The following is a 27,309-nucleotide window of genomic DNA, read 5'->3' as shown; positions in this document are numbered from 1 at the left end:
TATTTATATTTACATATGTGTTTAGTGATCCATGAAAGAGCTACTGAAATATTATTTTTGTATCCATTATCTATATAATGAAACATTAAATTATTCTAACGTCAAATTAAAGTATTAGAAGAAATATTAATGAAATTAAAGAAAGATGCTAATTATGACTTGAAAGGGTTTTTTATCTAACATATCTTGCTATTGAACTGACTTTTGATTTTCATAATCTTTTTGTACATGGAAACAAGTCAAAGCAAGGTTATTTGAAATAAATTGCCGAACTCGAAACGAAAGTTATTATATTTTTTTGTGCAAGGACAATCAGGTTCTACATGTTTAAGTTAAAGAAATCGTCTTGAAGTAAGACAGAATGTTACATTTTCTTGAAGAAGACGATAACAGCAAAACCAACGGTGTTCCGCATCATGCATCACTAATTAGTCAAATAAATAAGCTGTTTTATCTACATTCCATAAGTAACAGTAATCCCAAAATCCCCAAAACCCAGGAATATCAGCATTCGCTCACAATTTTATTGAAATTATAAACTGCAACTCTAAACCGGTTAGCTTCTTTGGATATCACTCCGCTTCTTTGTTTGTGGTTGAACTGTATACCGTGGCGTTTTGTTGCGACTGTAAAATTTAAATAATCTCTTGGTTTTTTGTTTGTTTGTTTTTTATTTTTTTGTTTGTTTGTTTGTTTGTTTTTTTTTTTGTAGCCTGTTATTACGGTGTTCTCTGACTGTTAAAATACATATCATTTCACTTTAAAATGAATTATTTTTACTCCGTTGTGCAACAACTCTTTACCGGCCAGCATCGCAAGGCATCACTTTATTTCTTTATGATAATCTTTACTGTATTGTTCAATGTCTCTGCCTCCGAGGGGCGTTTTCAAAATGATCATTTATCATGACATATCAAGGTTATTGAGGTGAACCAAAGTTATGATGCTAGAACTACTAAAGTATATTTAATTATTTATAAATATGAAATTTCCTTGACTGGGACTAACTGTTTATTTACTCATTTTAATGTAAATGTACTTCACAGGTACAAGAAACCTATGCAAGTGTGTCAAATCATACATATTCAACTGTCAAATGAAATATTGAAAAACACCATTAATTAAAATGATAATAAACGTAATCATATCTCCCATTTTACGAAATGTAATTATGACTAATTTTTAACACAATAAGCGTATTTTTTTCACTTTCGAACTATCACTTACGTGTGGTTTTTGCATTTGTCTTGCTCATTAATAACAGGACAAAACCCAAGAAGTACGTTTTTCACTTGTTTAATTATGCTCAAGTTGTTTGTCATCCAGTTGGCTATAAGCAAATCATTTTAGTTGTATTTCGATAAGATTTTTGTCCCCCGCTTTCTAGAAAGCGAGGGGACATTAAATTTCATTTGTCTGTCTGTCTGTCTGTCCGTCCGTCTAGCTGTCCGTCAGTCCGTCCGTCACAAAAACTTTAACCTTGCCCATAACTGTTGATTAAGTGAAGCTATGTCTTTTATATTTCACATGTGTATTTCTTGTCAGTACTCAGTATTCAACGTTATTCGACAGGAATTTGAATGCAATGAAAACGTGAGTGTGGTGATAACGGGTGGTAGTGGTGTAGGGGAGGGGGGAGGGGTCATGGTCGGTTTGTCGGACCCAGGTTTCACATTTAGGCTCTTATTGTGAAACTTAATAGAATGAAATTAACCAATAATTTTTCAAGACTTTGTCCATTTTTACTAAAGATTAGAGAGAAAGAACCACGTAATTTTGATTCTAGCACTTCTCACTACACCTAACAACTCTAAAGTACACCTTTCTTCCATGCAGAATTTTTATTACTAGTAATCAGGCGCTTGTTACGGACCTCTTTCAACTATTTATGAAATAATTTAATTCATTGGTAATGATTAAACCGAAAATGTATTGAATAGTGGGGGTAATTTTATGAAGAGGAGACTATAAGTCAGTTCTTTTTCTATCACGAAAGGAAACTCCAGACAGTTATATCAATTGAAAATAAAGGTCTTAAGACGGAGGAAGTAATGCAGTAACTGACCAGTTGACCTATATTCTACCCAACATGACGTTTACATCCGGTATGATGTCACTTGTTGTCAATACTACTGAATATAGTAAGAGTTTTGCTATGTTACTGTGTCAAGGATATGGATCTTGCAGTATCCTTGAAACACGAGCAAATAATATAAAGATTCAGACTACAAGGTAGGCGTTTTAATAAGGTAGAAAAAAAAATTTAAACGCAAGTTTAAGCTAAATTCTTTTCAATACTGTCAAAGTGCATTCAGGTTTTGTTTTTGAAAGTTATTTGTTAGGATGATTTTCTTGCATAGAGGCACAATGGTGGCGCTCTGTTCAAGATCCCTCTAATATTTTCGACGAAAGGATATTGGAGATATTAAGATAAGAAAGAAAAAGAGAGTTACTAGTAATTCCACAGCAAAATAATTACCGTAATTCCTCCGAAAGGTTTGTAATGCAGCATGGTATTTAAACTTTCTTTAAAATACATATACTTTTTAAGAAGAACTGAAAGAAAAGGGTGTCAGATGCCACCATGCCCCTGTTCATCCGTCGGCGACTGAGAGTATTAGTTAAAAGGACATGGTCAAAGGGTTTCAATTTTTTTTTAAGCAAAAAAAAATTATGCTGTTTAAAATTATGAAATTTTCAGTTAGTAAGAAAAAATCACAAATATGGACAAAAAAAATCCATGAGGCAGTTTTGAGCCAAGTATTCTTTTTCGAGCATCATCCAAACTTTTCCCACTAAAACAAGCCCTGTCCTTCCACTAGGCATACACAAACTGTCAAAAAAAGTACCCCTATCATATTTCTAAACATTGAATAAATTTTTATATATATATACACAGCCAGTTGTATGATAATAGGAGAGAGGGTGTATAATAAAATGACCCGATGTTGTACCGAGTTATGTTAGCTGATGGATGAGTGTTACCCAATCACACGTAATAAATACCGGTGTAGTGGGAACCTAGTGAATGAAGCGAGAACTACCCGGGGGGCTATCGTGACACTTCTATCCCAGACGGGTACATCTACCTTAATTAGTGTATCTTCATCCATTCATTCATTTATTAATTTTTTCAAAGAAATAATTTTCCAAACATTATCTCTCCGGTCCTGCTGGTTATATATAGAGTTTTAGGGAGTGATCGGGGGGGGGGGGGGGTGCGTGGGTGTGGGTGTTAAGCAGTGTTCACCTGAAACATTTTACTTCCTTTTAATTTTCATATAATTTAGAACCTCATTTTGATATCTTACAAATGTATTTTCCCTGAATTATTTTTCAATATTGGGCTAAAAGATTTACTAATAACATGATAATGAAGATACATTAACGTTAAATAAATCATATTCCCCTATCTTGGGGTTTGAATTTCCGTGCTCTAAACAAGTTCAAACAGAACGAACTAAAAATAGAATTTTGTAGATGATTAGTTACTCGGGAGTCCTTAGAGTAAATCCCAATTAGCCTTATGGCCTGAGCATGATATTGTGATGTATATCATTTCTCATTAGCTTCTAATTGACCATATTTTTCCTTTTTATTTGACCCTAATGGGGTCACAGACCTTATATACCTAGTTTTATGGGGTTTCTTTTTTATCATTATTATTAAAGACTACTTACCTAATGAAAACGATAGAAAATAAAATTTCACTCATTTTTATAACTTAATGTTTTTACTAGTAACTGAGGATTAAAATGGGGGAGGCTTTTTGCCATGCGATTGTAACCTTCTCAATCTTTTATGAAGGGAGATAACTTGTTGATTTACCATATCTTTGTGAATGTTATTTTAAAAAAAATGAATCCGATCTGGGGCATTTTTTATCTGTCTGTCTGTCTGTCTGTCTGTCAGTCAACAAAACATTATCGTTTGCCATGACCTTTGAAAGGTTGCTGCAAGTGCTGCTATACCTGTGTGTTCTTGTGACGAGGCCTTCCTTTGGGTACCAACATTTGTGATCTTATGATCTTGACCCTCGACTTGAACCTAGCCATGAAAAAACTATAACTTTAGCCATACCTTTTGTACGGTTGGTTTTTGGGGGTTTCTTGTATCACATCTGCAATTTTTTGACAAGACTTTTGCTTCAAGATCGGTGTCGAATGCTGCCTTGATTTACAAATCTGCTCTTTGCGAGGAGATGCTTCGCCTTGCAGTGCCCTTGTTTGGTTTATTTCTAGTACACGCGAATTTCTAAAAGGAAAAATATGTTCTAATTCATGTTCGGAGAGCAGTGTGAAGAAAATGTCAAAAGAAATCTGATCTTTAACGTTAATCCTAATGAAATGTTTTATGTTAATTTAGCATTTTGCGTTTCCCAAAATCCCAATACATTTGTAACGTCTATCCCTTGTTGCAACAGAATACTGTAATCTAGTTTTCGGTTACTGTAACTGGCGGAGGATTTAATGATGATTTGATCGCTGCACGTATTGTACAAAATGTATAATGTCCAAAATGTGTTTTCATCATGTCGTATTTGTCTCCTTTACTACTATTGTATAAATGTTTGTTTTAATGTTCCGTTGTAAAGGTAAACAACACGGGATTGTCCCGACCTAATCTTTCTGTCTAATTATAATGAGCCTCGTTTATAATGTTTTTGCATAAAAACAACTAATAAGCTCATTTTAATAATTTTACGACACCCTCCCCCTTTTCTCTTTTTATTCGCCATATCTTTGATTCTCCAATGAGCATATTTGTCACAAGCATGACTAATATTTTTTCAATAGTTTCTCTTTAATTGTAAAGTTTCTTTTACTTTTTGTCAAGAGTCCAACAAAGTACGACTAAGAATTGCAAATTGGAGTAGATTGGTACTATGAATGGGAAATAAGGCTGACAGTTTTTGATTGATGGTGTGACGTCGAGCCCCGCCCCCTTGAGCTTTAATCTGACGACCAACTGACAGGTGCAATGTGAACGAAAAGTTAATCCGTGTGCAGGAACCAGTGACACTGTGTGGATTATTTCCTTTTCTTCAGAAAACTGTCAGATTTTAATGTAAGTTCCATTTTTATTGACAAATTAAGAAAAGTCATTTACGTCCAATATCCTCCATCGGATATTGTATTATAATCTCAAAAAAAAATTTATTAGAACATAAAATTTGATTTGCTATCGATTACCTTGAGCGTTTTTATATTACCTGTATAAATGCAATTTATATACAAGTACACTTGAAAAGTATTTTGATGTTGTTACACAACAAATGGGTACTTAACTAACAATAAATTCAAATTGACATTTAGTGTGATTGAACTGCAACAAAGAAATACATTTATCTTTATGGTTGACTTATCTAACTAAAGAGTATTCGAAGGAAATATCAAAAAAGAAAATGAAAATTAAGTGTTTGGTTTGAGGTAAACCAACATTTTATGTCATGTATCCTGCTTGGCAACACAGTTTAAAGACACTGCTTCCTTCTGCTTCTGGTGCAAAAAGTTTATAGTGTAATATTAATTATGCTGTGGACATCATAAGACGGTGTCTGATCAGTCTCCCGTGTTTTTAAATTAATTCAGACTGAACTTCAAAGATACATGTATTATAAGTTCTGTTTGTCATGACAACGTGACGTCATAAATTATTCCCAAAACTGCATATACATATTGGTATGTATATTGCATTTAAATTACATTGCTATCTGTAGATTTTAATTTCCTTTCCTTCTGTTTGTACACTTTTTATGTACAACTTAATTTAGCTGTTCAGATGCCAAAATAGGCATCCACAGTCATGCCTGCAATTTGAAGCATGAATCCGACACACGATGGCATGACCCTTGGTCTGTATGAAGATCGGTGACAGTTTTCATGCCTATCGCTTCTGCTACCTTTTTATCACACCTAGGCTGTCGTGCGCTGACAGATGACCTAGTTGCTATTTTACTCTGGTAGCAGACATCATGAAAACTTCTTTGGTCGCGAATTTACGTCCGTTTGAACATTGGAACATTTCCGGTTTTGATCGTTATCCGTGCATAAAACTTGAGGTGCGTCGACTTACTGTAAGAAATCAACATATTAACGTATATACATTTTGTGACGAAAGTTTTTCGCTAGAATAATTGTGTACTTTTTACTTTTAGCCGCCGAAGAAACGATTTAAGTATATTACTTAAGGTATAAAAAAATACACACCTGAAAAGATTACACGTTCAGTTGCACATAAAATGAGTTGTGGTTTATTCACAGTTTTGGAACACAATGGTAAATAATTTAGATATACTAAAATAAATCGTCATATTTTTATTCTCCGTAATTAGTAAGGTTTTGTATACATGGACGAGGCGTATCAAGTGAGACTGTTTAACAGAAAGGTAGCAGAATTCGCAGTTTAACCCAATGAGAGTTGGGTATCGCAGACCAGTAACAAACGAAGCCTGTTACTTGAATGTCCTTGAATGCTGGAACCTTCGTGTGTTAATTTTTAATAGTTTTTGAAAACTGCATATTAAGATGCGTGTATATATAGCAAATATAATGACCATTGAGATTATCGTCTAGTCTTTAGAGCATCTGAAAAGAGTTATGCCGTTAGATACTATAACCTCAAGAGAGACCAAGTCAAATGCTGTTGAATAAGCACTCAGTCCTAGACTACGACCACCCTTCCTTGGCTGGGAAGGCCGCGACTGACCTACATGTAAGTTAATATAGTTAGCGAGTGTTCTTTTTGTCAAACGCTCTTCAATTCAAAGTGAATGTTGCGGGTTCTTTGGATGAGACCTTTAAAGTCCCGTGTTGCTTAAGACGTTAGCCCTCTGTGCTCGATGCATATGGCCCTGAGTAAAAGTCTAAATTTGAAGCCTTTCACCGGTATATGACGACGTCTCTACATGAGTGAAAACTCTCGAACGGGACGTCAAACAACACATGATCAATCAGTCATCTTACCATTGATCAAACATGAAGCTCTCGTTTGGTAATTGCATAGATAATTAGTCCTGGACAGTTGTATAGACAAAGAACAAGGACAATTTTAATCTTTATGTTCTTTTTCACTACAATTAAAGGGTTAGGATCAAAGTTCTGAAAGTTTAACTGTTGTACCAAAGCTCTTGATATGTTTGGAGGGAGAGAGATTAAACAAGTACTCTTAACATTAAAATAACAAGTCTTTCTAAAATGACATGTCTTTCTTTTAATCTACAATTATAAGTTCACAATCACTGTCAAAATTTGCATTTTCGTTTTTGATTCAGCAAAATTCCCCTTCTTTATTTTATTTATTTTCCACAACCATAAATGTTTTCATGATTACCATACAGCCAAAATGATGAGAAGTAATTTAATTAAGTTTTCACTCGTGAGAGCAAAAGTCATGTACTAATTTATTACTTTCTGGGAATATATTACTTACGACATAGCGTTTTATGCGACAAAGAAAGCTATAATTCAGAGTTGGGTTAAAAGTTCGCGCTTGTCAATAGCATTATCATGATATATAGAAACACCTATCAAGTCCCCAGAAACAAGGAGATATTCCGATCACGTTTATAAAACAGAAACCCAAGAAATAGCTGAATCAAATGCAATTTTTGGGAAGTTGATTAGAAGATCAATTTTGGTTTTCCAATCAAATTACTCATTCGCAATTCCATATTCCACATACATTCGAATGTAAACAGACAGACACTGTTAGCAATTGTTTAAGGCAGCCAATGTTATTCAATTAATTAGAACCGTGTCAATTTTGTGGTATTCTGAATTACCGATAATAAATGAGTTGAGGTTTTAATATTATGTAAATATAATTAATCTTATGGTTAAGTTCACTCTAGGGCAGGATTATATTCGAGAAATCTGTCTTTGGCACGGTGATAATTTTTGTATTATTATTTGACAGATCAATCTTAATTTTTCATATCTTCCGCATGTTTAGTTCAGTAATTTCCAAAAAATGATTTTAATTATATCTATTTCTGATTTCTATTAAAAAAAAATTAAAAGTGGAAGTTTTCAGTCATGGATTTGAAGAATAGATCACTCGAATTTTATTTTTTTACTTTAATTTTTAATCAGGCGTCCATTTGTCATTTATTAATTCTAGACATGTTTTAAACAATTGACGCAAAGACGCAACTTAATTTTGAACTCGAACAATTTTTAAAGCACACGGAAATGCAATTTCAAAGATAAACTTCAAAACCTTTCCGGTGAAAATTCTTTTTCTTTGGTTCAATTAAGAATCATTAAGGAGTTCAGGGGTCATGGATTTGCTCGTAATTCTTCGGCTTGATTTATAGCATCGCTGTACAGGTCGTTGGACCGGCAAATTCTAGTTGTAGAAGCTTTACTTTCCCTCGTCACTCACACGCTTGCTTCTCTTTGCGTATTGTACAGAAAGTTCGTTCCTCCCGAGACGTTTCAGTGCAGTATTGTATACGACACAGGTTCTCAGGGGATATGTAAATTTATTAATGCGGATATGTATAAATAAATTGATGATAATCTATATGTAAACAATGTCAATGTATTTACATGCAACTTACAAAAATACGGTAATGTGAAATATTTGTCGAAACAGCAAAAAGGGAAAAAAAATCGTTTCGGAAATACATTCGTCTCAGCTTTTGCAATATATATATACATGTATACATGTATATTAATCGTTGGCAAGTGCGTGTGCCGAAATTGTGCATCTAGAGGAAATTCTCCAAATTAATGTACAAAAAAGTGATAAATCTACACAACGAAAGACAAAATAATGTCTAATACAAAAGTGTAAAGGACTACCTTCTTAATCATTAAAGCCAAATAAATAGTCTATTTTTGTGTGTAATTTGCTAATTAATATGCATTCGTCTCGGTGTTTAACCATAGACCCATTACAGGTGACTCCAAAATGCAATAGAAAACGGTTAATTAGTGACAATAGACATTAGCTGGGGGTGACAAAATCGCTCCTACACATGCACGTCTGTTGTGTGCAGTTTTATTTCCTGTAGTCAAGAAATACGTAAATGTTTTGAGCTGTCATCTGTACTCTTAGATTTAGCTGATGAGCAGAGAACATTTGCAACGTACTAATTCCGCAGTTATCCAAAGACTTGTCGTGTAGGCTAAATCCCACGAGATTTGAACACTATATTGGAAGTTCCAGCTTCTAGTTTATGGGCACTGATCGTGAATATGAAATTTATTTTTTTTGTTCAAAAGTAAAAGTTTTGATACTTTGCATTGTTTCCGCCAACAGTACCATATACGTGGCATTTATATTCGAACTGCAACTGGGCCTATGCTAATAAGACTTATCCCAAAATATTCTTTGTTTAAAGAATTGTTAAGTTTGCTCAATGCATAACATCGTCTTTGTTCATTCATCCTAAGAACTGAAAACATTTTGCTCACAAAAATAGGTATACCTGTGTTGGTTTATTGGTTAAAACTGCTCCAACTGCAAGAATTCTGATTTTACACAGAAATGTTTTAAGAAATTATTGTATCATTTTTATCTAAAACGACAACCTACAATTAGTCATTTTAATAGTAGTAAGCACCAATCCCATGTGCATGGTGTCAGGTTCAAATTTTCAGGAAACAAGACTTTTAATGTGTATTGTGTGGTTTAAATACGTTTTCCCCTTAAAAATAAGATGCGTTTGTGAAACCTGATGCCCCTATGTCAGCTTATGGCGAGAGTTGAATTTTCTCAAATGCATATCAAACTCCAAAAGTCAAGATCAAAAGGTCAAAATTGGTGCTGCCTTACGGAAGGTCTTGTCAAAAGGAATACACATTTGAAATATGAAAGCCCCAGCTCCAACCTTTCAAAAGTCATGGCCAAGATTAAAGTGTGGTATTTCTTTGTAAAAGTAAGTCAGTCTAGAAGGTCAAGGTCAAGGTCAAGAGGTCAAATTTGGTGATACTCAAAGAAAGGTCGTGTCACAAGGAATGCACCTGTGAAATATGAACGCCAGAGCTCCGTGCACTCACTCACAAGTTATGGCGGCAAAGTTACAGACAAACAGATAGGTAGACATACAGACAGACAGACGGACGGACAGACAAGACAAAACTTATGTACACCGAAACTTCGTTTACTCGGCATAAAACAATAAAACAAACATGAAACCTCCATATTCTGTGTTCCAGACCTCCTTTTTGGGATAAGGACAAATTCAGAGTTTTATAGAGGTACAGATAGATTTTAATCCTTACTGACAGGATGGACTGTAATATGTCAAATACAAGTAATCTACAGTCATCAGTGCATATTATCTGAGCAAATAATGTTTCGATATGGGGTTTGGTTGAGTTTTGGACCAAAACAAAACTTTTATCACGTTATTATTTGGAAAAGGGAGCAACTAAAACTGCGGGCATTTAGGTCCATGAGTTTTTTTTTTATCAGACAATGAATGCAGAAAGGTACCATACAGCTGAAGATGTTCCATAAGTTTCAAGTATCCTCTGCGTATGTTGATATTGAGGGAAGGGGTGATACTTAACCTGAGATATTTTTCAAAAAAGATACTTCATGTGTCAACCGTGTTCTTGCAATTCTCAAATACCCGATAATACCTTTATTTAAAAAAATCATCTGTATTCAACACATCATCAAGAACTCTGATAATTCTGTGTTATTGTTTTTCGAAATCTTAAGCAGTGTACTGAGCAAATTTGTCGTAACTTAACGCATTTAATGAAAATGAACTTCTTTGCAAAATGTTAAATTTTTTAACATTTAACTTAAATGTAACAAATGCAGAAGTGTTGCATTATTAACACAGTAACCCGATAACACGTACTTTTCCCTCAAGAGCAACCTTCTACAGAAAGTCTAAAAAAAAAAAAGGTCTTGCAGGAGACGCCATTATGACGTTTGATGGCGACTGTTACATGCATATCAGTATCCCACTGGGACCCCTAAACACCCTCCTGTACCTTTCCGTGGCTACTTCCGAGGGTTTCAAGTGTAAATTGTCTTGTGCTTTATCTGTTGATTCGTGAATGAAACTAAGTTACACATGGATCGATAAAAATTTTCCTGTAAACTGCGACAAATTAATGACAATTCGACTATTATTCCCACTTGTAGTAGCAGTTTTGATTGTCGAATGGTGAAGTGGACCATTTGTAAAACAAATCGTGGTTTAATCAAGTTTAATTTGTGTATTGCTTCATCAATTCTTAATTTGAATCCTTTCTACATTTTGACTAGTGCTTCTGCTTTCAACATAACACCAGAAATTGATCAAGATAAAGAACCAAGTTATATTGCTTAATAAATTATTCAAGAAGAAGAAATCACGCTCGTAAATACTCATTGAAAAGTAGATAGCTGATAATTTAAATTAGAAAGACTACCGATGGCTTTATTGCTTATAATTCACTAATCAGATTTTGCTTTAAACTTTCGATGAAGAATACTAATTTGTGAGCGGGTAGACAAACAAACATTTGGTCCCGTGTCATCTAGAACCATAAATCAGTGTGCAAGAATATCAATGGGGAATAAAAAGGCGTGAAATTAAAGCAACTCGAAAACAACTCATCGGACGCCGAACTTTTGCGCAAATATATTTCCTGATATAGAGTTGTCCACCTTGCCTGCATCTTTATAATACAAATAATCAATGGAATAAGTTTGTCCTTGATGATACGCGTCCATTACAAAAGCACGCTCTTTCTGCAAAGTAGACAATCCTTTGACAGATACTATTGTTAAGACAAATCAGAAATGTGACGTCTGTACTGTGTAGCTTTTAATTTCTGTAAAAAGAATTTGATGTATTTTTGCACAAACAATGTCATATTTTAGCCACATATGAATGTTTGTATTATAAATTAATCTAAAATTACATTCATTTTCGTTGTTATTGCTTAATACCAGAAAACTGCAGCAAGTTGGTTTATATCGGGGAACATTCGTTGTAGAATAGTGAATCAAATGTCTAATAAATGGCACTGTGAGTATGAGAAATGCCAGTCAAAATATGACCTAATCTTTGATTCAATTTGCTTATAAGTCCATTATAACGACCATATTTAACTTACAATATGCTGATTTTAAAGGAGGTTGGTGAAATCCAAGTTACATCAACTTATTTGTCAGTTGCCTACCTCGGTCCAAAAACTGATTGTATCCGGAGCATGTTCTTCACTATAGAATAGACCTATGTAGGGAGATGTAAACACCATAAGATGCAGATATCACATGTAGCGCAATACGACATCTTTAAGGAAAATTGACGATACATACAATTTACTAGTAGTTGCTATACCGGTATATCAGAACATCGGAAATTCTATCCTACTGAATCGTCTTTTTGTGACATGAAAGTTTTCTATACTTTTTTTATTCAATGATTTTTATAATACTTAAGTATAAAGTGTATACTGTTGAAATGAATTGCGGATAGATAAAGTAGGCAAATTTTTTATCACTAATTCTATCTTTTAATTAGTCCTCTCCGTGTCAGACCTTTATTCATTAAAGCTATTATTAATCAAAAACCTCTAATTTCATTTTAGAATTCAATTTAGAACTTTCCAGTTTGTACGAAGAGCGTGGGTATGATTGACACATATTCCATACGTTTTTCAGACGACAACAGTGTTTCAGTCGCAGCAACTTCCAGACAAGAGTTGATTTTGTTCATTTGTATTATTGGAAAATCTTGCAAACCGGGGTTATCCCGTTCTCGTTTTATAAGAATCTTTTTGTTTACCCGATATAATGATTTGGACCGTTATTCTTGTAGGATTCCGAGGTCGTCCTCAGAGGCACCTACGGATATGACGTTTGGAACACTCCTTATAGATGATGTTTCAAAACGTCTAAATACGGAGCTATTATTGATCCCTTGCCACTCTAGAGAATTATTTCGCTATTTTTATTTGTGAAATCTATTACACATTGTGCGTGTCCTGTTTTGGGTTAAAATTTCTGCCATTTCAAGTCATTTTGATGGCTCACTTGTTGCGGCCTGCGACATGTGCGCCCGAACAAATGGTTCACAATGAACAGCTGAGCACATACCGGCTCAAGTATTTAGCAAGTTAGTGGGATAAATGAATTGATTGAGCATTATGGCGAGTTAATGCATACTTCAGGCCAATTGAGGCTGTTCGTGCCCTGGGGAATATTTGATAGGTCCATTGATTAAAGACTTGAAAACAGAAACTGTTGATGGCCTGTTTTAAGCGATTAATTGAACCTGTAGTAACAAACATAATAATTCGATGGGGATTATTTGTCCTCGTGTAGTTTTTTGCGATATTGTATTAAAACGGCGTGATGTTCGATGGCACACCTATGAGATAACTCGTTTGATGACGTTTTTTGGTTTCGTGTGTATAGTTTTCAAATTACGGGGAAAATGTCATGAAAATCTCGAACATCGGTGTATCTGTGTACATTACTGATGGGTTACCGCAAATTGCAGGACGTGCTATCGTCTGATCGAATCTCTCACGGGAGCCAGAGACAATTAAGACAGAATGGTATCAGCATGTGCGGTTAATAATGACTTATGATTCCGTTATCAATGTCGTTGCAGATTCCACGAATTCTAATTCGTAATTAAAATTGCTTTTTCAAAATGTCAATTAATTTCTTTTGCTTCATTTAAATGATAATTAATTAGTTAATTTCCTGAACAGATTAAAAAATTCACTTGGCCGCAGAAAGCGATTACGGTTGTTTGGTAATTTACAGTCTCCTTAAAAAGAGAGGGACAGGCCTATTTTTATGTCAATTAATCAGAAACTGACATTTGTTTCCCCCTTATCACTGATCGTATTTTGAAATAATAACGCTAGATTTGCATAATTTTTCCGTCTACTGGGCAAAACACGGCTTTCAGAAATGCTGAGCACGTTACCGACACAAAATGAACGTGTAGCATTTACAAGACTTTGACGACACACTACCTATTGCAAGCTTACAAGTATTTTAAAAAAAATAGTTAATATATATTATCTCATTTGTTACCAAGATCTATATTGATCAAAGAAATGATTATTTACTTTATCAATCTTCATTCGTTTATGTTGAGACTAGAACTATATTGTATATTGAAATCAAAATCGACCCATCTTTACTGGCTATCAGTACGAGGTCCAGCTATTCTAAAGGAGGCTGGGAGGGGGGGGGGCCAAATTAATCATCAGATACACCTTTTTTTAGATATGGTATCTTAAGCTGTCAACTATCATTTTGGAAATGAAAATTTCATACAATTTGTTCAAATTACTAGTATATCTTTATATGGAGCTCTTCTTGTATAGGAGATCAAATTAGTCTGAAAATGGCCACAATCACCCATCCCTCTTAAGAGAAGTGGACAGGCTTAAGCCTCTCTTCAAAGAATAGGTCCATAGCATACTGTTTGTAACTGAAACGCAGAAGTCCTTTATTTTTGTCAAAGAAATAAGAATTTTTATATTTTTGTTTACAAAACTGTGGCTTTTTGATATTTACAGTGACAAAATTTGAGATAAATTAACAAAGTCTATTTTTCAGTCCTATCCATTCTCCCACGATTGCTTGCTTCTTGTTTCAATAATTATCAATAATCTTTATTGTGTTTTCACAGCCCACAGCTTAGTTTCGTGTTTCAACTCGTGAAGTCAAAGGCATAGACACAATTGAGGGTTTCTGAAGGGAGAGGGGGGTAATAGGCTAGATTCTTCTTACATGTATATTATATACTTTTATAAGAGTGAAAATGTTTTCTATCTTATAAATTAATGATTAAAGGCCATGATGCAACATTCATCGAATATGTGTTTTACTTAGCCATTTTTCGAATTTTTTAAAATTTGGTGTCCATTTGGTTTGTTATTCTTTTCTGAGTGAGAATGCTTTGAATATATTTATTTATTTAAAAATCATAGTGTTTTGCTATATTTTTGGGATGTCTAATTTCCTGTCCATCTGATGGGGTATATGGGAACAAATCTCCCGTGATCAATCAGGTCCGAATAATCTGATGTTAAGACAAAAAGAGAAAGTAAGGTGTCCGTTTGATTAATGTATGTCTTTAGGGGACTCACTGTTTATGTTGAAAAACATTATTGTTGTTCTGAGCAAATCTACCTTGTAAAGAATACCGGCTTATCAGTGCATTAAAGAGAGAACAGATCGGAATGCCTATTTAGAACGGTGGCAAACAATAAGACTTTTCCATTTATTTACTGTGTTTTTATGTAATAGTTGTAAACTTCGCGAGCAGTTGCGTTTATTTACTTCGTTACTTCATGTAATAATTGTAAATTTTAACAGCGAGCAAATTTTTATACAAAACATAATATCCAAGTGTGGACCTGTAATGAAAGAAAAATTAATCAACTTGATGTATATCGCGATATTTGAATATCCGGGTCATAGCTATAGAGCTAATGATAAGGAAAAATACGAAAGTTTATTTTGACGTCAAGTCATCTATCCGCTTTATTTAAATGAAATAATAACACATTTCGCTGTTTTGTTGACATTTTTATTTACATCGAAATATGTTACGTGTATAACGGATATACCTGGTAATTTTTACCCCAAAGGATATATTCGCATGACAAGATAAATTAACATCCCCTTTTATAGGTTCCGGGTTCTAAACGTGAATTTTTCTTATGTGATATTGTTCCGTTAAATTCCATAATTTTACCATTTCGTTTAGAATAAATTAAACTAATTAAAACTAGTCTGATGAACTAACTATTTGAAGCATGTAGGTCAAGTTCTCTTCGTTTTAAAATAGAATATGTATACTGTATATACAGGTACATGTAGATGCACACTTTCTATAAATATATTTTTTTATGTTGCGCATGGGTAAAAGAGATTTTGTACTTTTATTTACCATTTATAACGGGGAGTGACCTTGAGACTTTGGCTGCAAATCAGATAAAATTCGACTCTTATTGCAAGGACACCGAACCACGAAATAATGAGTACAAGCAATCATCCAAATTTAGTAATCTATATACAATTACACAAATAAATCTCTGGGTTATTAAGGGGTTTGATAACTATCAGCACACTATTTCCTTCCTTCGTCGAGAGTCGCGACTTCAGTGGAAACAGTTGCCACGTGTAGCCCTGCTCAACCAACTGAAAGCTAAATACGTTCATTCATAAAAAAGGAGAAAAATGGATTTCAGCTATGTGATAGATGAGGTATTTTAATATCAGGTCTATGTAAACTGGCTCTAATTTCTTGGAACTAAACCAAGGACATTTAGCTTGAAATCGGAGCCTAATTTCTCCAAATTTAGGGTTCAAGGCCAACGAGGAACAAATCAGAGCAAATGTCAGAGTCTGGACAAATTATATAAAATTATCAATATCTAATGGTCTACTTCACTCGTGTCACAGCATAGAAACAAAATTACTTAGATGTTCACACCTGTCGTCCATGCTTTAGGCCACCAATACATTTATCATCAATTGTCCGTTCTGCAGTTTATACCCGCGGCCACTATTCGACTCCAACAGCAATATCAATTTTCGAGGGTATAATCCTCTCTTTATCACTTTTTGATCTGCTTAATTTGTTTCTAAGGCAATGTACTTATAAATAATGGGGTCCTTGTGAAGGGTTTCTGAAACTTAAGATCGTAAGGTAATAATCCCACGTAAGCACAAGGTATTAAGAGATGTACATTAATGAATATGTATTGAATTATCGTTAAAATATACAACTCGCAAGTTCGGGGCTGTTAAAGTGGGGGAAGTGATCAATAAAACACCTTGTATTATAATAATACAACACTATACAGTTTGCTTAGGTAGCAGTTTTAGTTGGAAAATCAACAGGTGATAAAATTCAGGTGGATTTTGTCTAAACTGGGTAATATCGATGACATGCCCATACTAAACAACAGATACAATCTCATAACTCCCAAATATAGTAATTTTATTTCATTCGGAAATTCGACACATGGGGTCCATTCTTAAATATAAATTTGTCAAAGTTACAATGAAATACAGTAATAGATGTTTCTACTGTGTACGTCGATAACAGCTGGCGTCTCGTTCGTACCCAGCGGTATAATTGGACCCAAACGACTTTCCATCAAGTTTCACCGTACAATCAGGGAACAGATGAAAGTGACATATAGCCTCATTTATACACCATATTTCCAGATTTTAAAATGTACTAATACTGTGTGTGTGTGGTTATGGATATTTACGCAGTAAATTATCATAAATGAATTGATGACCATTCATTTAATGAATCGTTTATCTACTTTGAATAAGTAAACAAGTGCTATAATCAAAGATTTACGACTGTTTTATTTTATTCTCATATACTAGTTTTTCATCTATCGAGTAATGATTAAAAAAGATACTCCGGGTATAGAATTCATTGTACTTTTGTGAATATATGATAGAAAAAAATCCCATAATTTTCAGTTTTCATTCAGGCGAACTAATTACACTTGCCGTAAAATGACAGTTTAAGTACCTTTGTAATTGCTTCAATGAAATGTGTATCCAGGTGAATATACTTAATATTCTATTGATCATTGACAATAAAATAGGATTTCACATTTATGCAAACGAAGCGCAGATTTTATACCGCCCCATTGAAGCAAATCGATCAAATGCATCAAATAAAATATACAGGCTACTTAAAACAGCAGTTTTCACTTTTTTTTTCAATCGAGATCAACGTAGGATATTAGCATATATAATTACCGTTTATAATTTCTGATTTAATGGCTAAAGGTTAAAAAAAGTTTCTGAAGATAATCAGCGACAAAGCAATTATCGTCAGAAACATATCCTCAGAACACAGTAATTTATTAAGTCTTCTTTTTTCAATATTTTACAGATTTTCTGCTCGGCGCGTTACGTTATACCCAGGGGGCCTAACCAGAATCAAACGAGTACTGAAGATACAGCCTTACCCAGTCACCCACTCCCTTCACGTTATAGTATTCCTAAGCCTGGGCGAGACAACGTCATATTTTCATTGGCTACTTTGGATCGATTGATAATTACTACAAACTCCTCGTATTATGTGTATGTTATCATCAGGATATTAATTCCCTTTACACAGCAGACGACAGCCCTAGAACAAGCAGTTGACATTAGCAGAGTGAAAGGACTATTCCAAAAACGGACAACTGTTTCCTCTAGGCAGCCGCATGATTTTACCAGGAAACAGAGCTTTGGTGGTGCATAAAAGGATTATCTTCAAATAAACTGGACATTAGTTCTACTATAACACAAGCTAGTAAGTATCACAAGAGAGAGAGAGAGAGAGAGAGAGAGAGAGAGAACGAGAGAGAGAGAGATTTGATATTTACCTTTATATTGTTTATACAATTACACTGTTATATTTTTGTTAGTGTGGCATCTCTCTTGCGACCTTCTTAGATTATTATTTTTTTATATGAAACTTTATTCTTTTGATATTATTTAATATCACATCGTTTAAATGTCAAGTAGCCTTATTATTTTTCAAACACTTAAGCTTCTTGCTCAGCATTCAGAGAAACAATTGATGACATGAAATTCAAAGTGGCCTTCAGAACTTTGAAACTCTGCGAAAGACGCTACCATGAAAATGCCTCTTAGTCTTAATCTTCAAATTAAAAACAGTAAAACGGCAGGGTTTTGAAAATTAGGTTTAATTCGCTGAGATAAGAACTTTGGTGTTCATCCCGATAACATTACACACGAAGTTACACTCTAGTACAAGTTCATGTATTGTGCTGGCAGTCAAGTAAAGAGATAGGACCATGATATAGGTAAATTCAGATGTTTTCATTCAGATATATATTTTATTTTGCTGATGGTGCTCCACGTTTTACTTTCTGTAGGTGTTTTATAGCTACTGGTCGTCGTTTCGACAGATATTTAAGATATTGTCAGTCCTAAATTTTAAGGGCTCCCACTCATTTATTGATGTTTTATTTATTTTCGTGGGATTATCTTCCAAAAATAAATAGTATATCGTGTTACTTGCATTATGAAATTTAATGGAAATAGCATTTTTAAAAAAAGCAACGATTTTCTCAATTTTCCAAATGTAAAGTACATTTGTTTCATATATCAGAGAAAAATGTGTCCACAATTGATTTAACAGACAGCTGAAATGTAACTCAGAAGAGCAAGTGCATCAATAAAAATTGACTGTACTATAAAATGAATATTTAACAGAAATAAACCCTTGATGCTGCGTTGTAAAATGGGGAAAACGATCCTCCTCCTCGTAATCGCTGGCTTATGCAGGGTCTCTGGAAATGTGACAATGGCTTATCGATCCCCTCGCTCACAATTAACTTGGTGACAAAAACTAGCACGCTAGTCGTCAAGAAGGACAAGCTCTCGTTAGTTTCTGTCAGTTTTTGTGACAGAACAAATTCAAGGTTTTCTTAGCCGTTCTACGAAAAGAAAAATGCCTTACAAACTCGTCACATACAGGGAAATGACAATCGATTCAAATAAACACAGATGCTTGTTTCAGGGAAATGTTAATTGTTTGAAGCGTTAAGGAAACGTCGCTTTTTAAAAAAAATGTTACAGATTGATGCATTATTTGATCATTTATAACCTCCGCAACTATACGCTATATGTCACACAGATAAAGGGTTTGTCAGCTTCTGATTTACTGCACTATCATTTGCCATGAGAGAGAGAGAGAGAGAGAGAGAGAGAGAGGCGGTGTATGGGAAGTTTAGGGTCACTGATATGGACTGTTGTTTTATCTCCGTTGGAATCCCTCTATGTACTCGAAGCTGCAGCATTCCTCGGAATCCAGGCAACTTCCCTGTTATAAGGTTCTTTTCTTTATAGGAATAAGCACATCCGAGTAAATTACCGGTTATGTCCCCTTACCATGTCTGCAACTACTTTAAACAAATTTACAATGACTCTGAAGACTTTCCCTCAGATATATTCAAAAGAGATAGCCAAATATCAGTATAGCAAACTAAAAATGACAGAGCAGGCGGAAATTGAACAAAAATCACATTCGGTCTTACATGATTACCAGTGAACATGACATATTTACAAAAAATATAATAGTCATACTGTCCTTAATGACTCAGGCATCAAAAGACCGCAGACAAATGTTTTAACTGGTTAAAAAAATTCAATATTTTTTTAATTACTCATTTAATTTAACAACTATACCAGGGACTTGTCCCAGAAGAACCAAAACGAAGTACTCCCAATAATTTATTATTGCAGAGCAATTTTTTGATTGATCGTTTGCCGCTAGTAATACACCGTTGTTTGATAATAAAATGTCATTTGAAATGAATGGGACACATTGTCAGATTTTACGGCCTTTATTCTGATTTCGCTAGTTCTTCGTCTCTGTCCTGTGTACCGACTTTGTCCACTTCTTAGAAAAGAATGTCAGTAATTTTATCCCAAAATCCACCTTACCTAGAATGCATGCATGTCTTTTTGATCACTAAGTGAATTATGATGCTAAAAAAAGGGAAAGAACAAATTATGAGAGATTTCATGTTTATCTACATGGTGACCTTTTGGAGAGAAGCACGACAATAAAAGTCATCTGTACGAAAGCCCAGAAGGCTCATTCGAGATTCGAGTTTCAAAGTACGAGATTCGAAATTCGAAATTCGAGTTTCGAGATTCAAGATCCAAACTAACCAATCAGAAGCGAGTTTCAAAGTACGAGATTCGAAATTCGAGATTCGAAATTCGAGATTCGAAATTCAAGATCCAAACTAGCCAATCAAAAGCGGGTTCAACATTTGATTACTCCCCTTTATTATGTTTTTACTATGAAGAAATCGTTTAAAATAATTATAACTAATGGGTCATTTAATTATATTACAATGCAAGAAAGAGTGTTATATATATTAGAAGGAAATTTTAATAATTATTGGATTTTTGATCAGAAAAATATACTTCAATCTAAATTATAGCTTCTTAAATATTAAAAAAAATTACTTATATCATGAGTATATATATTTATTTGTATTGTCTAAAGTTAATTTTTATGTATTTTCCCGCATAGGAAAACCAAATGTACTTGTGGACAGGGCATCCCCCCCTCCTCTCGATATTCAACCCCAGGGCTTATTGGACTTTTTTCACAACATATATCTAATACACTTATTCATCGTGTGTTCAATGCCAAAAAAAAATCGTAAAAACCCAGAATAATCGCTCAACACAAAAAATACCCCACTATACATTATAAGAGAGAAAATATGCCACGTGCACTCCAGTTTGTTTACGTTGTACGCCCGCTGCTATTTCTAGGTTTAAAATCATGCATTTATTTTAACTTAAAATGTTGATTAAAATTAACTGTCTCTACATATATTTCTGTCTTAGTCCATGCTATCGGATTGACTCTGCATCTCGTAATAATCCCATATTTTCTCCTTAAATGACACCTCTCTTGTATAGTGGGGTGGGGTAATGTATAATTGTTTTTTTTTTTTTTTTTTTTTGGTTAAACGATTATTCTGGGGGTTTTACGCCCGTGATGTTTTCGTATTGTACACATTAATAAGTGTAATAAATATAATTTGTTAAAAAATTGTCCAGTAAGCCCTGGTATTGAATATCGAGGGGGGAGGGGGGAGGGGGAGGGGTCCTGTCCACAAGTACCTGTGGTTTTCCTATGCGCGGAAATACAAAAAAAAAAATAATAAGTGTAGAAGATAATACAAAAATATATATACTCCTGATATATGTAATCTATTTAATATTTAAGAAGCTATAATATAAATTGAAGTATATCTTGCTGCAAAAATCCAATAATTATTTAAATTTCCTTCTAATATATATAAAACACTCTTTTTTGCATTGTAATTTAATCAAATGACCCATTGGTTATAATTATTTTAAACGATTTCTTGATAGTAAAAACATAATAAAGGGGAGTAATCAAATGTTGAATCCGCTTTTGATTGGTTAGTTTGGATCTTGAATCTCGAAACTCGTATTTCGAATCTCGAATTTCGAATCTCGTATTTTGAATCTCGAATCTCGAATGAGCCTTCTGGGCTTTCGTACATCTGTGCTCGATCTTTGACATTTCATGCTGAAATCAAATTCATTCAAAGAAGCAGCGGGGTTTACAAAGCAACAATTTAAATACATTAGTCCTCGTGGATCGATTAATTGGGGTAAATGAGAGAAAATTATTTGTATTTTGTGGGGGCGTTCAATGAGGTTTAAATTTAGATCAGTGCACGTCTTGATTCTGATCCACCAGTCAAAACACGGACATCTGATGTATTGTGCAAAGAAAAACAAATGTAGTTATAAAGTTTTGTTACAATTTGTATTGAATGTTTAAATGGCTATGAAAGTAAACCGTGGACTGAAATCAAGGCATTATCTCTCTGTCGTGAGAAAGTCTATGCATGACGAAGGTTTTGTTCTGTCAATCAATAGCCAAAACTAAATATAAACTCTCCAAGACATGCACTTGATAGAAGAGTCTTCAAACACGAGGATACAGTTCTTGTAAACTTTTATTTAAAAAGTTTGTAAATATAGTGACAGTGTACAATTAATTATTCCAACGTCAGCACGACACGGAAACGAAATGATCGCCCTTCCACCTTAGTTGCGTCAGATGTCTCTCTTTTAAAAATATCGAAATTATGATAATTTACCTGTGCGATTAACCTTTTTTGAAGTGCAGGTTATAGGTAAATCACAAATTAAATGATCTTGGTTTAAAGTTTGTAATTTAATGACGAAAGAAAAATGACAGAGTTTCCTGGTAACTTTTCAACTTTTCTCTTTCCTTGCAGGTGATGCGAGGCAAACACCACGCCATGAGTGCCAGGCTTGAAGACGACATGGTTGAGGACAGCGAGCAGACGACTGCTGAAGGATTCTGGGATTTGCCCGGGCTGAGGGCCACAGACTATCAAATCAGAAAAAGAGCCCGACGTGAAGGGCCAGCCTCGCCCTCAGATTCGGGAACCAGCTCTACAACAGACATGACAGATGATGGAGAACAGAGAAAAATGAAAAGCCCTAAAAAGTCATCAAAACGTCGAAAGGCGTCCAACGCTCGAGAACGAAACCTACGTCGCCTCGAAAGCAATGAACGTGAAAGACAAAGAATGCACTCCTTGAATGACGCTTTTGGTGACCTGAGAGAGGTGATACCCCACATCAAATTGGACAGAAAACTCTCCAAGATTGAAACCTTAACCTTAGCCAAGAACTACATCAAAGCCTTGACAAATGTGATATGTGAAATGCGTGGCGAAAAGACTCCTTACAGCTTTGATAGCTCCTCAAAAACAAATGTAGAGGAAGAGACTGAAAGCATTCTGAGTGTGGAAACGGTAGACAGCGTGGATATAGAAGACACGAATGAGAATTCTTCCTTATACAACACTGATGCTCGGAATTTCTCATGAAAAGGATTTCATCTCCATAAATCACTGACAGACGACCGTGCTAATGTCAATGTTTTGTATAAGTTCGTGGATTTTGGATTGCTACAAAATGAGGATATTCGACATTATCATTCGGAGCTCATTAATGAATTCCATCTTGTGTTCGCGGCGTTTATTCTGTCACGCTATATTCCGGGCACGTGGATCTTCTGCTGTATTTTTTGTAAATTATTTGCTTGAGAAATGTGGCGTCTAGTTTCCGGATTCTAATTCCATCAACCAATAGGAAAATGAATCCATTGATATTCTAATAGCATGCTAGTTTCCATGGCCAAAACCCCCCATCATTTACAACTTCCATCACGAACCCTGACATGAAGTTAAACTTGAAATGTGTACAAAAGAGAATCTCGGAAACACATAGAGGACAAGAAATAATCATATGTTGTTCTTTAATTTCTGGACAGCGCAACTGAAATACTCAATACTATAATGGAACCAGCTGCAAATACTTCTACCTAAGGGCATGTCAAAAAGTAATTTATAAATATCTTCACGTGTATTAAATGAAGTTCTGTATTAAGTCCTGTATTAAGATAGTTTATTGTTATGACACGCTTGTACAAATTTGTATGTATTTAAACGTGTAAATATCTTCTAATCTGGGGACATGTGGGTCACGACTCTGCCAAGGTACACTCTCACGATAATAAGAGGGGTCCCTATCACCTGTTTTATCCTTTCTGCTTCACACGCGTGGCTAAGTCCTGGTGCTACTCGATACATCTTATGCCACATTTTACCGTTTGCCATCAGGGTTTTTTCACCTTATTTTTTGGTCAAATACATCTTATTCCAAATAAACCTAAAAGAGGGTCAATTGCTCTTAAAGAACGCAACAGTAACTTCTTCATTATGCTACTTTTTTGCTTCATTTTTAATTCAGATTCTAAATTTCTGTTTTTAAAAAGATAAAAACTTTTTGCTTTATGGTAGACATAGGCCATTTTCTATTTCTTTTAGAACCGAATTCTTTGGGTTTTAACATACTTGCGTTATATCCTGATTATAAGATCATCACATTTTCATTGATTTCAGTAGCATAATTAAATGTTAAAGTAATAATCACATTCTTTTCTCAATAATGGGGAATGGCTTGTCGATATGTTATCGATTCTCAGCAGGGCATTTTCATTCATTTTACGTTAGTGTAGGAATCAACGTTCCTTCTTGTAATTAGGGGTATTGCCCACGTGTTTTCCCAATCTTAACAACAACTGCCTACAAAGGTAAACCTCCTTTGTGTCTTCTACTGATAAAATATCAGCCTCTGGTGACAAATATCACTCTTACTATCGATATTTACAGGTTACCTTCACTGGGTATTGGCCACTTAAGATTCTATTATCTGGGGGCGTGGGCTTGCTTTCTTAGTTGTTTCTTGGGATTCAAATGAAGGCAAAATTTGCTGCTGCAGTACAACCCTGCCAGAACTAATTTTTTTAACCCTGTTTGTGAACGGTAAAACAAAATTATTCTGTGAAACTTTATAGGGTCCGTTTGATTTTGTGTTCTTTTGGTATAAATGAACCTTTGGCATAGACGATGACAACCCCATTGCCCTCATGGCTTCCTTTTTGTTTTCTCACTAAATATTGTGGTGAAGGTTCTAAAGAGGTCCATTAATTTTGGCAGATAATTTATTTCACTCCTTTTAGATGATCTTATTTTTTATGATGTATGTAAATACTGGTCAGATATAAGATATATATCTATATACATGTATGTGTACATATTCATAACAATACACTCATAGCCATATTTATTTTTGCTAAATGTACAATATATATCTACATATATAATTATCATTGGTATGTCATTTGTTGATACCACCCATGGTATATGTATTCACCCTTTTAAATCTCCTTAAAAGGATCATTGTTTTGTGCCTTTGTTTTTTTTTTTTTGAATTAATTACATTTACAACCCCATTCTTTACATACATTCTTTAAAAATAGAAAATGCATTAATGTAGGCATTATTTTGTAGTCTTAGAGAGCAAGTTTCCATTATTATTGGATGGTTTTTCTGTTCTATGTAGTTTATAACAAGTTAAGGTAGAAACAGGTTGGCAAAATTTTGTTATCACTTTACAGAAACAAAATCAGCGCGATTTTTTAAATTATCTACAATTTAAATTATTACAATCTCGTAGAAAAAATATTTGTATGATGATTTAAGTGGAGGTAATTTTGGGGGATATACATATATTTGTATTGTATTACACGAATACGTTACACTAGTTATGGTAAACCAATTCAATAAAATATATTCCCCCTCGTTTCACTCCCTGACTGCAAGCATGTAATTTATACCAAACTTTTTTTCTGTAATCTTTAAGCGATTCTTTAAGCCCCATTCCTTTCCTTTGAAGTCTAGATATTTTCCTTCGGAAAGTAATAGATGATAATGAGTATTTTTTTTTTTTTTTTGCTTAACTCGTTTAATGTTTGAAATCAACCATTGTTTTATTTCATAAAATCGTGCGCCATTACAAACATGTGATCAAATGAATAATAAGACTAAATAAGAATGGTATATTATTATAAAGACATCAAACGAGTGATTAAGTGCAAATGTTAACGTATTTCAGTCAAGACGGTTGTGAACTAGTTGTTTTAAATAATTTTTTTTATGAATGAGAGTTCAGCATTATCATGAATATCTTTATTTTTACTACCTGATCATTTTGATAAAACCTATTTAATTTTTGTAAGAAAATTATTATGAAAAAAAAATTGATAAAAATTGTTGTTTTTAAAGAAATGATCTTAAGAATTCCATTCTGATGATACAATGTAATGTTATGAATAGAAATAGTTTAAACATGGCATCTGCATCTTGGGATTTTTATAACGGTCACCTCCATACTAATGTCAAAGCATCATTGTAGCAACTTCCAGGAAGTGCAAAAGTGCACATGGGAAATCATTCTCTTCAAGGCGCAGGAAAAATCTACGTCAAGAAGGTGCATGCAAAAATACATTCAGTCTTCACATACTCTAGTGGATACATTCTTACCGAATGACATGATTTAATGTGCTTCCTCACTCCGGAATGGTTATACTGTGTATTTTATTTGTTTATGCATACATGCTTTTGCTTTGTACATGTTCAGCTTGCATTTCCCTCTTGCATTATATTGTTTTATGAGAATTGCAATAATGGAGTTTTAAGTTTTGCAGTTTAATCAACCTTAAAAGCATGTTCAGCTTTCAACTGGGAAGTGTCTAGGTTTTAAAATTAAAAAAAAAGTTTTGTCTCAAGTTCTGAACTATACTCCATGACATTGTTGATTTATGGGAACAATATCATTTTTTTTGCTCCTAATATTTTTTGACTGTAATAAATACATTGTTATCATTACGAAAGTCTATTATTGTTTTTAACATTAAAACTTTTAAAAGTAGATTATTTATGATAGGAACTATTATATTATTGTATCTTATTTTGAAATAAAAAATATGATATTGTATTATCTTATTTCTTTGTATCAAAATTGTGAAAATAAATAATAAAATATTTTTCTATGGCAACAAATGTAGTTTTTTGTGTCTTTGTTTCTGTTTTTTGGTTATGATTCATAAAGAATAAACTTCCTTTTGATAGTGAATACTTTTCAAAGTTTTAGATGTACTAGAAATATACGGTAGATCAATGTTAATGATACATGCAGCTGTTCCACAATACCTTTTCTGTTCTCCCATGTACAATGATTTGTGTACGATTTTGAAATTCGATCAGTTGCCTCTAATGGATAATTATATCGCCAAAAAATACTCTTTTTTCATAGTCTTGCATCTATGTTAAAAAAAAATACTTGTAACTTACGACTGAGACCAAATACTTAGGTTGATTATAAAAA

At 33.9% G+C, this 27,309-nt stretch overlaps 1 protein-coding gene across 3 annotated transcripts; it reads left to right on the top strand.

The window, feature by feature from the left end:
- The first annotated feature begins 4,971 nt into the window (after positions 1-4,971).
- Positions 4,972-26,866, top strand: LOC134281593 (class A basic helix-loop-helix protein 15-like). Of its 3 annotated transcripts, none has more exons than XM_062764031.1 (3): positions 4,972-5,067; positions 17,858-18,262; positions 22,785-26,866. In XM_062764031.1, exon 3 carries the CDS (start codon positions 22,788-22,790, stop codon positions 23,403-23,405), a length of 618 nt encoding a protein of 205 aa, XP_062620015.1. In that variant the 5' UTR covers positions 4,972-5,067; positions 17,858-18,262; positions 22,785-22,787; the 3' UTR covers positions 23,406-26,866. The 3 variants fall into 3 exon arrangements, with proteins under 3 accessions (XP_062620015.1, XP_062620016.1, XP_062620017.1); XM_062764032.1 differs by lacking the exon at positions 4,972-5,067 and adding an exon at positions 17,041-17,130; XM_062764033.1 differs by lacking the exons at positions 4,972-5,067; positions 17,858-18,262 and adding an exon at positions 18,750-18,779.
- The last annotated feature ends 443 nt before the right edge of the window (positions 26,867-27,309 follow it).

The sequence above is a fragment of the Saccostrea cucullata genome, unplaced genomic scaffold (genome assembly GCF_032062105.1).
Source record: "Saccostrea cucullata isolate Sc308-1 unplaced genomic scaffold, CSIRO_AGI_Scuc_v1 ctg66, whole genome shotgun sequence".
Lineage (NCBI taxonomy): Eukaryota > Metazoa > Mollusca > Bivalvia > Ostreida > Ostreidae > Saccostrea > Saccostrea cuccullata.
The sequence above is the reverse complement of the archived record's forward strand: the minus strand, read 5'-3'. Positions and strand labels throughout refer to the sequence as shown.

Bases quoted from the DNA above. Each gene is read 5' to 3' on its own strand.
- LOC134281593 (XM_062764031.1), top strand. From the start codon at position 22,788: ATGCGAGGCAAACACCACGCCATGAGTGCCAGGCTTGAAGACGACATG.